The sequence below is a fragment of the Panthera leo genome, chromosome D2, assembly GCF_018350215.1.
Source record: "Panthera leo isolate Ple1 chromosome D2, P.leo_Ple1_pat1.1, whole genome shotgun sequence".
NCBI classification, from domain to species: Eukaryota; Metazoa; Chordata; class Mammalia; order Carnivora; family Felidae; genus Panthera; species Panthera leo.
The window spans coordinates 55,281,746-55,299,367 of record NC_056689.1 but is presented as its reverse complement, the minus strand read 5'-3'; the positions used below and the strand labels follow the sequence as shown (position 1 = coordinate 55,299,367).

The following is a 17,622-nucleotide window of genomic DNA, read 5'->3' as shown; positions in this document are numbered from 1 at the left end:
CGTGGTTCTAAGATGAAATTTGTAAGAAAGTCAATCTCAAGATGTAATTGTATGCATCATTGCTACTCTGTTGCATGTTAATTAGGTATAAATAGTAAGCATTTCATATTAATGACTATAATTAGCGTTACATTAACACAGACATTTCTGTGATCAGCTCTGAGGGTAGCAGGAAGATGTGCTGAATAGTCGCTCAAGATTTGTGAGCCTGTAGTTCAGAAAAACCCATTAGTCAGGGTTTTCTCTGTTTTTGGTGGGAGAGCACGTTCCTCTCCTGTTCTTTTTCCATTGCTTTTGGGTTTCTTTTATGGAACCATAGTTTTTTTTGGTCATTTCTGTGGATTTCCTTAGCAACATGGCAATTGTGCTTTCCTGTTAAAATAAATCTTTTTTAGCCCTGGGATTCCAGGGTCTGTCGTGTTTAGGAAAGATACGTTTGGGTGTCCTAGAATGTCTGAACTACAAAAATTCTTGTCAGAAAAAAATTCTTATTTAGCTTTTTCTTGGGGTAAGTATTTCACAATCTTTTTTTAAAGCCCCTGAGAGAGAGGTGCCTGAGTGGTTCAACCCAGGTCGGTTGAGTGCCTGACTCTTGATTTCGGCTCAGGTCATGATCCCAGGGTTGTGGGATTGAGTCCCATGTTGGGCTCTGCACTGAGCGTGGAGCCTGCTTGAGATATTCTCTCTCTCTCTCTCTCTCTCTCTCTCTCTCTCTCTCTCTCTCCCCCCCTCTCTCCCCCTCTCTCCCCCTCTTTCCCCCTCTCTCCCCCTCTCTCCCCCTCTCTCCCCCTCTCTCTCCCTCTGCCCCTGTCCCCGACTCACATTCTCTCTCTCTCTCTCTCTCTCTCAAAAAAACAAAAAACAAAAAAAACCAACCCTCAGAGAATAGCTTATTTGGTGTAATTGTCTCTACCCCAGAGTTTTCAGAGTACCTAGGTAAATAAACCTTGATGAAATTAATTATTAGAAGGATTTCATTATCCCTCTGCAACCCCAAATACAATGAAACTATATTCCTTGAATTTGTATCAATTTGAGAGAACAACTTTGGTTAATAAGCAAATACTCCTTAATAAGAAAGGATCTTTTTTTCCCCTACTACTTTAATGAGATGCATTAACCATAGAGGAAAGGAGTCACTTTTAGAGTATAAGGCTCTTGGGAAGTATATAGGTTTTGGTAGGGAACGTTAGATAAATAGCTGACAGTATGAGGGCACACGAGAGAGATCCCTAGCTACCACCTGAGGGCACACGAGAGAGATCCCTAGCTACCACCTATTGCCCTGACAGTGTTCGGGTCTTCCTCCAGTATCTGAAATTGTGATCAGAATGATCATTTTAAACTGTGCCTCATTAACATTTATCTTCAACACTCTTCATTTTGATGTTTTCCCAGAGATGGGGCCAGTGCTTGAAGCATAAAGAAGAGACATTTTAAGTTTTGGTACCCATAAACACCTATGTGAAGCTTATTGAGGAATGTGTAGGTTATTAGAGAAAGTACTGGATTGGGCCTCTGGGGAACTGAAACTTAATTTTAGTTTGGCCACTACTAACTGGATGACTGTGCCAGATGATGACATAGTACTTCCTGAAATGTTCAGGTGTTGGGAAGTATATACATGTAAGGTGATAATTATTACAATGAAGGTGATACTCATAACAAAGCATGAACTTTGAGTATCAGTAGTGACAGGTTATGCTGAACTGTTCATGGTGTGGCTATGGTTTATGTTTGCCAAGTAGTTAACAAAGAGTAGAATTCCAGCCTATACTTTTGCCTTTTTCTAAACATGAGGAATAATGGTAATATTCCTCAAATATTGTTTGTTTATAAGAACTTTTTTTATGAGCTTTTAGCCTCTAATATATTTTAAATATTAAGTGATATTACCTTGTATAAAGTATTATTTCTTTTGTAGGTATTGTTGGTGAAGCAGATGAAAATGGAGAAGATTACTATCTTTGGACCTACAAAAAACTTGAAATAGGTTTTAATGGAAATCGAATTGTTGATGTTAATCTAACTAGTGAAGGAAAGGTGAAACTTGTTCCCAATACTAAAATCCAGATGTCATATTCAGTAAGTATTAAAATAATTATACATTAATGAGTGTTTGTGACCTGATAGCAACAGTAAAGTGTGTTTTACTACTTTAGTAAATGAAAGTAGGGTGCAACAGAATATTATTAAGACTATTTCCTTAATGCATGTAAGTAAGCCTCCTACAAGCAGGGAGAAGATTTGCCTCAGGTCTGTATGAGATAGAGGTATGCATATGCAGGACTTCCCATTGGCTATGGCAAAGTTTACCATTATAACTGAGCAGTTATAGCTAACCCAGCCATGTATTCTCATGGTTACATTTTTAGATTGTAGTATGCCTTGTTGTTTCTCTTTCCTTTTTACTGTTGCAGATAGAGATGATGCTGTATTGAAAATTGCTGGATGGGTATAGTTTACCATGTTTTGCTTTATCAGTTGGAATAAGATACTCCTGCAGAGTAAGAGCTTGTCAGAGCCCTTTGCAACTGTCAAGTTAATTCTGTTCCATTAGGATTAAAAATAGTGGAAAGAAGAAAAATCTGATGTAGGTAGCCTCTCTCTTTGCCAGTTTTTTTCCCTGATAACTGGAATGAGTCCATTGGTAGTAGCCAGTTTTTAAGTTTTTTAAGCTTATGCATATGTACTTAGTGCAAATGATATTTCCGGAACTGAACTTATAAAGAAGTTTGATAATTGTAATAAAACTAATGCAGTCTAATGTCAAAGATGGGTGGATTCTTATTTTAATTGGTCTAATTAGTTCAGTTCTTCTTTTTAACATTTATCTTAGAGTGCGCGAGCAAGTGGGAGAGGGAGAGAGAGAGAGGGAGACACAGAATCTGAAGCAGGTTCCAGGCTCCGAGCTATCAGCACAGAGCCTGACGCGGGGCTTGAACTCACGAACTGTGAGATCATGACCCGAGCTGAAGTCGGATGCTCAACTGACTAAGCCACCCAGGGACCCCTTGATTCAGTTCTTATCAGTTTATCAGGTCAGAGTATATAAGTAGCAAATACTTATATTAATGTCCTTGAGAACTGAAATGATCCCTCTAGGTAAAGTTGGAAGTTTTAATACACAGAGAGGAAAGTTGGTTTTTTATCATACGTGTTTCAGCTTCTCAAATTGGCAGTAACTTTCCACCATTTCTCTAGTTTCCTATTCCAATTGTGTAAATCTTCCCTAATTGTGCTCAGAATTTTGTTAGCTTATTAATTTGTTTACTGGCCTTTATTTTCGTGTGAAAAAATTTTTTTCAGGTCAAGTGGAAAAAGTCAGATGTAAAATTTGAGGATCGATTTGACAAATATCTTGATCCATCCTTTTTTCAACACAGGGTAGGTAAACTGTATCTTTTAAGACATTCATTATGTGTTTCAGTCAGTTTAACAAACATTAGTGAGCATCTGCCATATGCAAGGCACTGTGCTAAGGCCATGGAGTTCAAACATTGGGCTAGTGGTGATTTCACAGGTGAGCTTAGAGTCCTAGGGTGACAGAGAGTTGAAGGGAAGCAGTCAAAAGCCCTCTTCATCATGCCTGTGCTTTAAACTGATTTTGAGTAACCCCAGGGAAGGATACAACATACCAAAAGCCAGGATATCACTTTTATTATTAATGAGGCTAATATTGGAAAATGTGACTTCTGTCTTTGGACAGGTGGGCTTCTTAATGTTGAAATTCAGAATTAGACCCTCTTCTCGCACTTAGTGCTGGACTATTGCAAGTTTCTGTATATGGGCACCTGCCCTTAGGAAACTTAAATGTGGAGAAACAGAGCAGAATGTGTGTATCCTTTAGGAAAGGAAGGAAGGGATGAGAGTGGAGTAAGACCAAAAGCTTTTGCTGATGGAAATCTTTCCACACAAAAAGAAACATCAAGAATGGGAAGAAATGCCCCTCATCCCCCACCAGTACATACAAGATGGAGCTCAGATTGTAAGTCTAGTCCAGTGGCATTGTTGGCTGGTTTTGTACAGGTGGTAGCTTTGGTTTTTTACAGGAAAAAAGTTTTTATCTTAGTGGTTCCCTCCTTCAAGGATGGAGATGAAAGGACAACATGATATAAGGAGATGTATCCATTCTCCTGACTTTTTTCCTGAGTTGCAGCTTACACCTTGTGACCTGATCTTTTAGATTTGGAATTCTGAAGTTTCTTAGTAATCTGTGTTTGAGATGGCTCCGAAGCTTTTGTGGTTTGAAATTTGTATCATTGCTGCCAGACTTCACCAGAACCTGTCACTACTTCTAATCTTCGTCTGGGTCCTAGGAGAAAAAATTAAGCTATTTGGGATTTAGTCATTGCTGAATGATTTAGCATGCTACTCCTGGACCTAAAATTTCCGCCCCAATCTCCACTTCCCTACTCCTGGTGTGTTCTTTTCAGATACAGTGTTTAGGTAGTTCTGAACATGTTTGAAGGTAGAGGCACAAATAACTTCAACGTTTAGATAATATCTGAAAATATGAGGGCTCTCAACTAACATTCCCTACTGGAACGCCTGAGCCTGCCTTGTTTCTCGTGCCATCGGGTACTGGTAACTTGGGGGAAAGGTCGCCATTTGGCATTTTCACTAGTAGAGCGGTGTAGCATATTTCTCCTTTCAGCAGTTATTAATTGAGCACCTGTTATGTGTCAAGCACAGCAGTGAGTAAGAGGAATACATTAGAGAATGAAAGCCAAAGATCTGCACCCTCTTGGAGTTTACCCTTCTAGTAGGGGGAGACATGTAATAAACATGGTAAGTTAAGGCTATAGTGTGTTCAAAGATATGTCCATCAAAAAAGAGCAATGAGCAAGAATGCCACAGGCAAGGCTAGTTGTGGTTTGAATATGGTGCTCGGGCTAAGCCTCTGATGTGGACATTTGAGTACAACCTTGAAGGAGCCGTGAGATTGGATGCAATCACCAAGGAAGAGTATGTATAAATAGAAGAGGGCCAAGGACTGAGTCCTGGGGGCAGTAAGAAAAGCTTAGGGGAAGAGTAGGAGTAGCCCCTCAGGGCTCTGAGGAGATACCAATAGAGGAGGGAGGAAAAAAAAGCTTGTGTGGTGTTCTGGAAGCCACATGAAGAAAGTGTATCATGGAGGATAGAGAGATTGGTTCTGGATTGTTGCTGCTGGGTCAGGTAAGGTGAAAGTGACTGTTGAATTCATTTGGAGTCATCAGTGAACTTGACAAAGAGCGGTTTTGGTATAGGGGTGGGACAAAATCTGAACAGAGCTGGTATAAGAGAGCATGGAGGAGAGGTTTTGGAGACTGTAAGTTTGGCAGCTAAAGGGAGCAAAGAAATGGTGTAGTAGTAGGAAGGATAGAGTCTGGAGATTTTCTTTTGAGACAAAGAGAAACATGCGTGGAAGTGTTCAGTGGTGAGTGCAAAGCTAACAGCGCAGCAAAGAGGGAGGAGAATTACTGCAGTATGTTCCTTCAGTAGGCGGGAGGGGTAGGATCTACTGTGTAAGAGCAGGGATTGTTTCCAGGACAGTGACTACAAGCACAGGCTTAGGAGCTCGAGCTGGATACACATTCTGTCTCTGCCACCCACTATAACTGTGGTCACATTACTCAGTTCCTCAGCTCTGTCTCCTTAATAATGAAGCAAGGATCGTCATAGTGTGCAGAGTTGTGATAGTCCATTTGATAGTGCATATAAAGCACCTAGTTCAGTGTTTGACACATAGCAGGTGCTTAATAAGTGGTAGTACTGGGGTACAGTTAATTCTTTCTCTCCAGTGTTATAAAATTTATGGCAAACCTGGGGTGCTGCTTTAGGGTTAGCAACACTAGGAGGTGCTGGAGTCAGCCGTTCACAGTAACCCCTTTGTGACATCTGGTTTCCTTATTAGTTTTTTTTTTTTTTTTTTTAATTTATTAATGCTTACTTATTTTGAGAGAAAGTGAGAGCACAAGTTAGGGAGGGGCAGAGAGAAAGAGGGAGAGAGAATCCCGAGCAGGCTCCACGCTGTCAGCACAGAGCCCAATGCAGGGCCCAAACCCATGAAACCGTGAGATCATGATCTGAGCCAATCAGATCATGACCTGATCTGATCATGAGTCAGATGCTTAACCGACTGGGCCACCCAGGTGGCCCTAGTTTCTTTATTATTTTTAAGAAATATTTCTCTTGCTACAATAATTTCAAAATCGTAATAGTATTTTGTAGTTTTTGGAATCAGAATATTATAAAATGTCAGGCTGATAGTACATTTTAATAGGTATTGGTTTAAAATTTGTATCTTAGATAAGAAAATAGCAGGGAGCTTTGTTGAAAGTTTTGCATTTTAGGTGTATTTTTCTTACTACTAAATAGTAACTACATAAAACTTCTCTTCTTTTCAAAAATTTGGTAAATTGACTGAAAGAAGATATGAAACATCTGTATCATTTTTCTCTCTTGTCCTTTTCTGGGTCATTAATTTCTCAGGGTGGAACAAAATCAAATCTTTGGAGAAACCTATAATTGCAGACTCCTTTTAAAAATCTTGAATGATACTTTTATGTTAAATCTTATATAATCCTTTATTGCACATATTTCAAAACAATACATTCATTATTTCCTTTATAATTTTAGTAGGTATTCAATAAATAAATTATTAAATGGAGGAAAAAATGATTTTATGAAGAGGCAGAGGCAATTGACCGTTTCCTGTTCTTCAGGGAGAGCCACAGAGTGTGTCACTTGCCTGAAGTGTCAGGGTGGGTAACAGAGCCAAGGCTGCCCTTCACCCTAGTGCGCATACTCAGCATACTGGCCCAAGTTAAAATCTGTCCTAAGTACAAGACAGTACATCCTTCATGTTAAATATTCTGTGTATGTACCTGTAGGAGTTTAGAGCAGGAGTACATCTATGACTAATGGGATATGTAGATGAGAAGTTTTATAGAAGGGAGGGTTTTTGAGTTGGGCTTTAAACAGTAGATAGAATTTACAGAAGTGGATAGAAGTAGATCCTATGTGAGAAGAAATTATGAGAAGGATACAGGTGGACACGAGTGTGCTGTACTTGTGGATCGCTGAAGAAGGATAGGCCTGATTGGAATGTAGGATGCAGTGGAGTGGAAGGTTGGCTAGAGAAGGTGAGGGAGCCATATTACAAGGGGTACAGAATATTAGGGAAAATAGTTTAGATTTGATATGTGAGAAAATAGGGAATGTCACCATCAGTTTTAAAATAGAGAAGTGGTAAATGAAAATGATGTTTCAGAAAGATCGGGTAACTTTTTTCGGATAGATTGGAAGGAAGGGCAGAGACCATGATTAAAGAAGACTAATTAGGAAACCATTAGGGCTACTTCCAGGTGTGAGGTAATGGGATGGGAATGGAGAGGAAGGGATAGATATACAAGAGACATATCAAAGGAAAACAAAAGCTTACTAATTATTACTTAGGAAGGATTAAGGAGAAGGAAGAGGCAGAGATGATTCTAAGCTTTCAAAGCCAAGTGTTAGTACCATTAGCAGCAGTTAGAAATCAGAAGCAAGTTATATGTGAGGCAGAAGATTATGAGTGTACTTTAGGGCAGTCTAAGTCTGAAATTCCAGAAAGACATTGAACTAAAAGCGATGATGTTCAGTACAAGTGCGAAACATGAATGAGGAAGAAGGCTAGAGATTTGGGTCCCGGTGGGGGTTGAGGGTGAGGGTGTTACCATCATCATTGGAACACTAGTTACAGGTTCTGAGAGTCTGAAGAAGTCACAGCAGAGTACCAAGACTGGAGCTTCTGGAAACGTTCATAAGGTGGGAGGAGCACACACCGAAGATGAAAGAGGAGAAGGGGCAGTCAGTCAGGGAGGATGGTGCACTGGCAGTAGAGGTCCGATGTGGCAGGGAGAGTGGACAGCTCATTGACTGCTGAATCGGTTTAAAAGTTCATTGCAGGCCTGTAAGAGACATTTTGTGGGACATGGTGAGATTCTATCATTTGGGGGAGGCCGGGTGGGAGGGGAGAAGTAGTATGTGTCGTCTCATTTGAAAAGTATTGGCATTGAAAGGAGGGAGGTAAGAAGAAGATGGGAAGAATGAGGGGACAGAAGATCAAACAAGCACTTTAAAAGATATTAATAGAAATAGCAGCTTGTCAATTTTTTCAGTGTTTTACTATGAGCTAGGCACTAAGCTATATGCTTTACATTTATTACCTTGTTTGAGCCATATAACCACACCAGGGAGTAGATAGCATTATAGATAGGGACTTTTGGAGATTGCTGATGGTGGAGAAAGGTGCAAATTTAGGGGTGCAAGATGAGAGCACAAAGCACCTCAAAAACACCTCAAGGAATGAAAGAGGTATAAAGCTTAGGGGAAGGCTTGACTTAAGAGGAGGCAACATCTAGGAAATTGATGGAAGGAGTGAAAGGCTAGGAAGATAAATGCAGAAAAATAAAGGAAATGGGGGCCTTGGTGAGAGAGGTGAAATTTTGAAGCCATCCTTAAGGAACTTACGGGAATTAAAATATAAAGGAATTTGAAGTCAGATGCTTCGAGTTCTGAGATGCACTCAGAGATACAGTGGTGCCTTGTGATTAAAAAGCAGAGTGTGGACATAAATCTGTGACAGATGTGTGGGTGAAATAAAAGTCAAGAGTCTTGGGAACATCGGGACACAACGGGGTATCTCGTTCTCTCTCCCGCGGGTAGCAGCGTTACAAGGGAGTGGATAAGGTGATGGGGTGGAGAAGATGAACTGGGAGCAAGTGAAGCGTACATTCAGGAAGGCGGACTAAATCCAGGGCAGCCAACTGTGATGGTTCAGTCTTGGTGTCCTAAGGAGGTTTTCACGTTGTTGCTCAGTTAGAGGGAAGGGAACTAACATTTTTTGAATATTTGCTGCTCTGTGCCAGACATGGTATCATACTTCTTATACATGTTGTTAAACCATACAAATCAGGATAGTATTATTGGCTTCCTTTTTGATATAGAGAACTGGGGTCACATAGCTAGAAAATCGGCAGAATCTGGGTTAAAACCGAGGCCTGTTTGACTCCAAAGTCTGTGTTCTTTCTGTGTAATGCTAACTAGCATATGCTGTGTGGTCAGATTGTACTTTGTACAGTAAAATTGATTGTGAAAATCTGTATACAATATCATGTTTTTAATGCATCTGAAGTTTACTGTAAAGAAACCCAATCTCTTTGCATAGTGAATACTCATCCCCAGTGAGTCTCAAGTTTGGATTTTTATGTAAAAGTTTTAAAAGATTATTTTTTTTTTTTTGCACTAACATGCTGTTGTCATCATGCAGCCTATGAATTTTGTGACTAATGATTCATGTCAGTAATGTGTTATTTTCTGTTATTTTAGATTCATTGGTTCTCAATTTTCAACTCTTTCATGATGGTTATCTTCTTGGTGGGCTTAGTTTCAATGATTTTAATGAGAACTCTAAGAAAAGATTATGCCAGGTACAGTAAAGAAGAAGAAATGGATGATATGGTGAGCAAACGTTTTACATTTATTTATAAAAACGATTTAACTCTTATTTTGAATGTTGGCATGTAATTCACATGAGTGTCAGAATTCAGAATTTTCAGGTTTTAGAAAGGTGTAAAAGTTGCTGAGGGATCTCTAATCAAATATATTGTTTTTACATATTCTGATTACATGCCCCATAATCAAATATATTAATTTTTTTTCCAGCAAAACGTTGAATGTTCACCTTAAGTGAGATAAGTATACAGTACAAATAACCTCTTCACTGTTTTTGCCACCAAATAAGAAGGGTGGCACCTGGTGGCACCAGGTTTTGCCACCAAATTTCTTAATTTGGTGTCCAACTCTGAAGCAGACTTCCAGTTTTCAGAGCTTTTGATTTCAGGATTGTAGCTATGAAGTTGTAGACCTGTATTGACATCTCTCTAATACTGTTAAATACTGCATTAAATTCAGGGAGTGGGTGAAAGGATTAATTTACATTTGGTTTAGTAGGTTCAGAGGGCAGGTTCACTTTCTAAATTCTTTTACTATATTACATACAATGTTGTAAATGAGCAAAAGTGTGTTCTGTAAAATATTAATGGCTGTGCTATGTAGATACATTCCATCATTAAATAAGTTTGGAAAAGAGTTAAACAGGTTAAAACTGAATTAATATGTTAATGTGTATTATGTATTTGGTGCTTTTTAGACATGTCTGACCAGGATCACCCCCAGGCAAAAAGCCAGATTATCTTAAGGGACTGATATTTAAGAAATAATGTTTTAGATACTTCTTTACTCAGGTTGAAAAGGAAGAATTGAATCCTTTTTCAAAAGTGCTGTAGGCAGTTAACTAATATCTAACAGATAATATTTAACTGATATTTCCTCATATATTTTCTTAGATTCCAGGCTATAAAAGACATTTCTGCATTGTTGGGGCATCTAAGTACTGGTTTCAATCTTTGTTTTCTGTTTGATTCTCCACCTGGCCCCTCATTATGTATGAGCCACAGGCATGATATAAATGACAAGAATAAGAATGTTCAGAGAGCTGGTGTGCTCTTCTCCCATTTTGACCATTTGTGTTTGCTCCTAGACCTTTTCTTTTCCATTTTTTGATATTCTCTGAACACAACTGGGAGCCACCTTCCTGAACCTCAGTAAATGTCATAATATTTTAACATTATAAGTTATTAAGGCAGTGATTATTTTATTTTTTTAAGTTTATTTATTTTGAAAGAGAGAGAGAGGGAGAGCTCAAGTAGGGGAGGGGCAGAGGGAGAGGGAGAGACAGAATCCCAAGCAGGCTCTGTGCTAGATCTCTTGAACCATGAGATCATGACCTGAGCTGAAATCAAGAGTCAGATGCTTAACTGACTGAGTCACCAGGAGCCCTTGCAGTGATTATGTTAAATTTGAAATGTCTTTTCTCGATATTTTGAATCCCTTTAAATAGCTGTAAGTTTGGAAGGAGGGAACTTAAAACTGGAATTGTAATTTTTCACCTACTTTATGTATTTTAATTTTATTCCAAATGCTTTTCTTTTCTCTCTCCATATGTGTGTATATAGGATAGAGACCTAGGAGATGAGTATGGATGGAAGCAGGTGCATGGAGACGTATTTAGGCCATCAAGTCACCCACTGATCTTTTCTTCTCTCATTGGTTCTGGATGTCAGATATTTGCCGTGTCTCTTATTGTTATTATTGTTGCAATGATAGAAGATTTATATACAGAGTAAGTACATGTATTTAATTTTATTTTTTTGTTCTTGAATAGTGTTAATCATTGGACCATTTTAAGTCAATTATAATTAAATATTTGCTTATTTCCATTATCTTAGAATTTAATATAGCATAAATGTTCTTACTGCAGATAAATAATGAATAATAATATTCAGCTATAAGTATGTTTTTCTGTGACATGCTAAAACATGCTAACCTTACTGAACATTTTCATTGGTTATAAACGTTGTGTTCCATTTAGAGGTATGAACAGAGTTACTTATGAGCCAGTGGTGTTTGGCAAAATGAATAGGCATTTTTTTTGAAAGCCGAAGATCCAATTAGATCTTTGTAAAAAGCACAAGAATTTTACAGTTTCTGAATTAGTACTTCGTATTTACCTTCCAAATTGGGACACTGTCTACAGAACAGAAGAAAAATAATAAATAATCTTTAATAAATACTTAATGTTTATTCAATTTATTAATTTTAATATATAACTGTTAAATAATAAATAATAGTAAAAAGAGCAGTGGAAAAGGCACATGAGGTTAGAAAAATAATTGGGTATCTGTCTTACCTGTACATGGTTTTTGGTACATTTTTTCTTTGAGGACAAAATTGGTTGCAGGAAATTCTTGATTTGATGCTTGGAAATTCTTTATTTGATGCTTTAGATTCTGTGTCCCCCTCTCTCTCTGCCCCTCCCCTGCTCACACTCTGTCTCTGTGTCTCTCAAAAATAAATAAATATTGAAAAAAAAATTAAAAAAAGAAATTCTTGATTTGAGGTCTTTGGATTATTAGAAAATTAACACAGATCTCACATCCCTGTTGAGTGGTCCTATAACCTATGCTCAGAAAGCCACGAGTGAAGCAGACACACTTTGAGCCTGGGTCGTAGGGATTATAAATTTAGGCATTTCAGACGTTGTTCCATGAAGTTCTCTATCAGAATGACACTTGTTTCCAGTTAGATCTTTTATCTCTATTTCAGTTCATAATGCATTCTTTCTTTTTTTTTTTTTTTTAATTTTTTTCATGTTTATTTCTGAGACACAGACAGACAGAGCATGAGTGGGGGAGGGGCAGAGAGAGAGGGACACACAGAATCAGAAGCAGGCTCCAGGCTCTCAGCTGTCAGCACAGAGCCTGGTGCGGGGCTCAAACTCACAAACCGTGAGATCGTGACCTGAGCAGAAGTCGGTCACTCAACCGACTGAGCCACCCAGGCGCCCCACATAATGCATTCTTTCTTATATATGCCTGGCATTTGGTGGACAAGCAATAAATTGTTGCTGAAAGAATGGCTCTTTAGTTTTATGTTAAATATTTAATAATACTAAATTACTGTTTCTTCCTCTAGACCTTAAGCTCCTTGAGAGCAAGGACTGGATCTTCATTCATTTATCTTTGAATTCTCAAAGTACCTACTTAAATGTGTGGAAGGTACTCAGTGCTTGTTAAACTCAAGTGAATATATTGATCAACAAGGTGGTTTCTCCGTAGTTTCTGTTATATTTCTTTAATATAGAACCTTTGCAATTTGTTTACCATATAAGCTTTAAAATAATTGTTCAAAACCTAAACTTAAGTGTTCTGACTTGTAGTTCATATTTTAGGATATAATGTATTTCAGATGAACTAAATCCCAAATACAAGAAAAGCATTTCAAATTTGCCAAGAAGGCATGCTTTACATCAAATACTGGGTTAAATTCATCCCCACTCACTGACTGAATTGACACTGCACAGTCAGTCTCGAGTGGGTAACCTCTCCTAGAATTCAAGTTTTTGCGTTGTTCCTTCTCAGATGTCAGGGTTACCATTTTGACAATTCATTTTACTGCAGAAACTCTTTGTTTATAGACCTTCAACTTTAGAAATAAGAAACTTTCTTAGCAGGCACGTCATGCATTGTTCTTCATTATTAATGTTTTTCCTGTATTGTGCTAATTTGAAGTGAACACACTTAATTATATGATTCATATTTTTTTTATAGAATTCGTATTAAAGTGGTATTATTTTGATAACGAAGTGACTAACATTATTGGTGTTCCATTAGGTGCTTGATGCTTTAGGTGCTTTTTTACTTTTCACATCCATCCTTTGAAGGGGTTTTCTCTATTCAACAGATTAGAAAAGTAAAGTTCAGAGAGGTTAAGTAACATGGCTGAGATCATAATGATTGTTAGGGATGTTCGTAAGCTGGGATTTGAACCTACATATGGATAAGGATATGTCTTTTGCCACAACTTGTCTCTTAATTTGCTGTGCTGTGGAAATGAAAATAGAGATTATAATAAGCATAAAGTGAGAAAATGAAAAACCTTGCACATGAAATTTGTAAGAATCACTTCAGAATAGGAATGATTCTAAAAGATGAAAGGCAGATAATGTAACATGTGAAAATTATTTTGTGTTGGTGATGACCACAGCAATCAGAGAAGAAAAACTATTTAGGTAGATAGAGGATCAGTATCAATGTGGATGCCTATGAGTGTGATATAACTCCTGAGAAGGCATAGTGTTTGAGAACTTGTGGAAAAGTCTGGAAAAATACAGCTGCTCTATAACTTTGGGTGGAGAGTGGTGAGTTGACAAGTGTAAGGCAGCTCCTTAGATGTTTCCCCCCTCCAGTCTTGGCGAGATGAACAAAGAGGACAATTCCCTACCTCAGCATATTTTGCAGTGTAGATGAAAACGGTGTATTTTGGGTGGAGAATGCCCATAGAATATTTATGAACGAAGAGATGAAGGGTCTGTCTGATTTTTAAAACCATGACTGATACTTACACTTCACTTAGTGCAGTGTCTCTGGGGATTGCAAGCTTAAATCCCTGGTAGGCATTTTGGACCCTCAGTCACATGAGCAATCCTTTTGAACCCTCTCTGCTAACATTAAGAACTTCTGACTGGTAATAGACTGGTCTTAGACCAAAGCAGCCTTTTGGTTTTCAGTATTGCTAGGCCTTTGTCAACCTTCACATACCTAGTTACAAACAGAGAATGGGTCAGATTTTTTAATGATAATCTGAAAGGAAAAAGTTAGTATTTAGAGTGTTTGAGTTGTTGAAAAAAACAAATTTTGATTTTAAACACTTTGAGACCCACGATTGTTTACTTTTTTTTTTTTAAAGTAAGCTCTACTTTTTTTGAAGTAAGACCTTATGAGGTCTTGAACTCATAACCTTGAGATACAGAGTTGTGAGCCAGCCAAGTGCCTGGAGACCCATGATCTTTTTTTAAGAAAACAATATTTTTAATATTTTTAAAAATTTATTTACTTTTGAGAGACAGCACAAGCAGGGGAGGAACAGAGAGAGGGAGACACAGAATCGGAAGCAGGCTTCAGGCTCTGAGCTGTCAGCGCAAAGCCCGACGTGGGGCTCAAACCCACAGACCGAGAGATCATGACCTGAGCCGAAGTCAGATGCTTAACTGACTGAGCCACCCAGGCACCCTGACCCACAGTCTTTTAAACATGGGAATGACATATTCTTATATTACTACCACATTTGTATCTAGCTATGTATTGATGGAAATTGAATACTGTAATGTTTTAACTACTATGCATCCACTTTGAGAAATTCAGCATTGGTGTTCGGGCAGAGGAGCACTACATACTTCAAGACTTTATGATCTTTTTGTATTCTATATAGGTGGACAGTGAAACATAATAATTACTACCGAGAAGGTGGTTAGTTTATGAAAATTGTATATCATCCCAGTACACACATTCGTGTGGTATTCTTGTAAATTCTCTTTAAAAGAATATTCTTTAGCTCAAATTGACAAGGTTATATGATCTATCTACAGACTTTATTTATCTTCCTAGTTATGCTAAGTTTCAAAAACAGTCTTTATTGTTAGTAGTTTAAGTACATTCTTTTTGAAGTTAATTTATCTTGAGAGAGAGGAAGTGAGTGTGTGCACATGCACATGTGTGAGTAGGGGAGAAGCGGAGAGATCCCAAGCAAGCCCTGTGCTATAACTGCAGCCCAGGGCGGGCTCGATCTTATGAACCCGCGAGATCATGACCCGAGGTGAAGTCAAGAGTCAGACCCTTAACCTCCTGAGCCACCCAGGAGGTGCCCTAAGCACATTTCTATATTATGACAAATGATACTGTCATTTATCATTTTAATATTTCTCTTTGCAATTAGGCATTTAAAATATTTTGTTCAGCTTTATTCAACAGGAGGGTTGATCTGAATTTCCTAGATACCATTAGTGGAAGGAGAGATTAGAAATTGTTGATCTGAGTTAATGTTGATTGTGGACCTATGGATTTAAAAAAAAATTTTTTTTTAATGTTTATTTATTTTTGAAGGAGAGAGAGAGAGACAGAGTGTGAGCAGGGGAGGGATAGAGAGAGGGGAGATGCAGAGTCCAAAGCAGGCTCCAGGCTCTGAGCTTTCAGTACAGAGCCTGATGTGGGGCTCGATCTCACGAGCTGTGAGATCATGAGCTGAGCCGAAGTCGGACGCTCAACTGACTGAGCCACCAGGCGCCCCTGGACCTATGGATTTTTAAAAAATAATTTTTAGGGGCGCCTGGGTGGCGCAGTCGGTTGAGCGTCCGACTTCAGCCAGGTCACGATCTCGCGGTCCGTGAGTTCGAGCCCCGCGTCAGGCTCTGGGCTGACGGCTCGGAGCCTGGAGCCTGTTTCCGATTCTGTGTCTCCCTCTCTCTCTGCCCCTCCCCCATTCATGCTCTGTCTCTCTCTGTCCCAAAAATAAATTAAAAACGTTGAAAAAAAAAATTAAAAAAAAAATTTTTTTTAATAGTATAAGGAAAACTAAGAAAAGTCTCAGTGTTATACCATTTAAAGTAATAGCACTAATATAGGTTACATTACTTCCATTTTATTTGCCAGTGGGCAAAAATCTTAAGCAATTAAATCAATTTATAAAGAGGAATATTCTAATTATTTTTCTTAACAGATGAATATCCTTATCCATATGATGTGATTGGTTCACAGGGTTGCAAAACAATTTTAGTGCCAGCTTCTAACATTTTTGCCAAGAAATGTGAAATATTTGTTTAGAATATATTATGAAATTTAACTGCAGATTAAAAAAATTAGTATTAGCCTGTGCAGTTTTAACTAGAAATTCATTCACTCAGCAACCTTCTGAGATACTTTATAGTCCAGGATGATATTTTTGTGTTCCTGTTAAATTTATCTTTGAAATTACACTGACCTTAATGTGATAGGCTTTATGATATTTTCTTTAAATTGTTGGTTTTAACTTACCATATATGTTGTTTCGCCTTTTCAGGAGGGGATCAATGCTCAGTACAGCCATATTTGTCTATGCTGCTACGTCTCCAGTGAATGGTTATTTTGGAGGAAGTTTATATGCCAGACAAGGAGGTAACTTATAAGTGATCTCTTCGTATTTTTAATTATAGATGCCAATATTCTACTGTGGGGTATTTGGAATTTAAAATGGATAGTACAGCCATTGTAAAATACTTTGTGTTCCCATTTCACATAATGTCTACCAAACCTGCTATGGGATCTACTTTGCTTTTATGGAATCCTTGCATTTTATTTCTGAAAATTAGGAATAATTAATAGATTATGTCCATTGTTCACTGTGAAGTTAGCTAGCCCTGAGGAACATGTAGGAGAGAGTATATTTAAGTTATTGATATTACTTTGCTTTGAGCTGCCTTACTCCCTAAATGTCCTCCATGGGAGGCCTCCACATAGAGTATATAGTGTTACAGCTGAATATAAAGGCATGTTTTTTGGCTTTTGGATAAAGTATTGGACTGGAAGGAGAATAGGAGAGAGCTGTTTATTTCTATTGACTCTGAAATATTTATCAAAGGACCCTGCATTAAGATTTTTGTTATTCTTTGTCAAAATCTTTTGCTAAGATTAGCACTTCATCTTAAATACTCCCTCGCTTCTCTACTTTTGTGACCTGAAAATGATGGGAGATACAGGGATGATACAAAGGTACTGCTCCATGGTGTTTCTTTCTGTGGTAGCATTCAAGGGTTTTCACATTTTTTTGTTTTCCCTGTAATTGGGGCCAGAAAAGTACTGAAAGTAGATTTGCGTATTTCAGTTTATGACTGAAGGGTTGTTGAAAGACCTTAAAATTATATTCCTAAGGATAGAGACTTTCTCATGTGATTTTCCCAGCTCATCTGAAACAATGTCAGCATTAAGGGATCCTGCTTTTTAGTCGACTCGTCTTATAGATAGATTATTGGCATTCTGAGCATGTATAGGATCGTTTAAAATTCCTCCAGTATATCCTGGTTTACCATTGCTCTTTTTATTGGTCCTACTAGATTTAATGTGACTTGTACCTTCAGTGTAAATAATTCTTTGGATTGCCTGAGGGAGTATCATAGATTGCTAATTATTTTTGTTAACTGTTCAATGTCTTATATACCTTTAGCTA

General features: G+C 38.0%; 1 protein-coding gene across 1 annotated transcript in view; it reads left to right on the top strand.

Annotated features, from left to right (window-relative positions):
• The window catches only part of TM9SF3 (transmembrane 9 superfamily member 3), a 68,948-nt gene that overhangs the window by 22,470 nt on the left and 28,856 nt on the right, over positions 1-17,622 (top strand). The window contains exons 4-8 of the mRNA XM_042909412.1: positions 1,925-2,085; positions 3,310-3,387; positions 9,355-9,486; positions 11,043-11,209; positions 16,480-16,574. Of these exons, the coding sequence (XP_042765346.1) occupies positions 1,925-2,085; positions 3,310-3,387; positions 9,355-9,486; positions 11,043-11,209; positions 16,480-16,574 (633 nt within the window). The remainder of the gene's footprint in view (positions 1-1,924; positions 2,086-3,309; positions 3,388-9,354; positions 9,487-11,042; positions 11,210-16,479; positions 16,575-17,622) is intronic.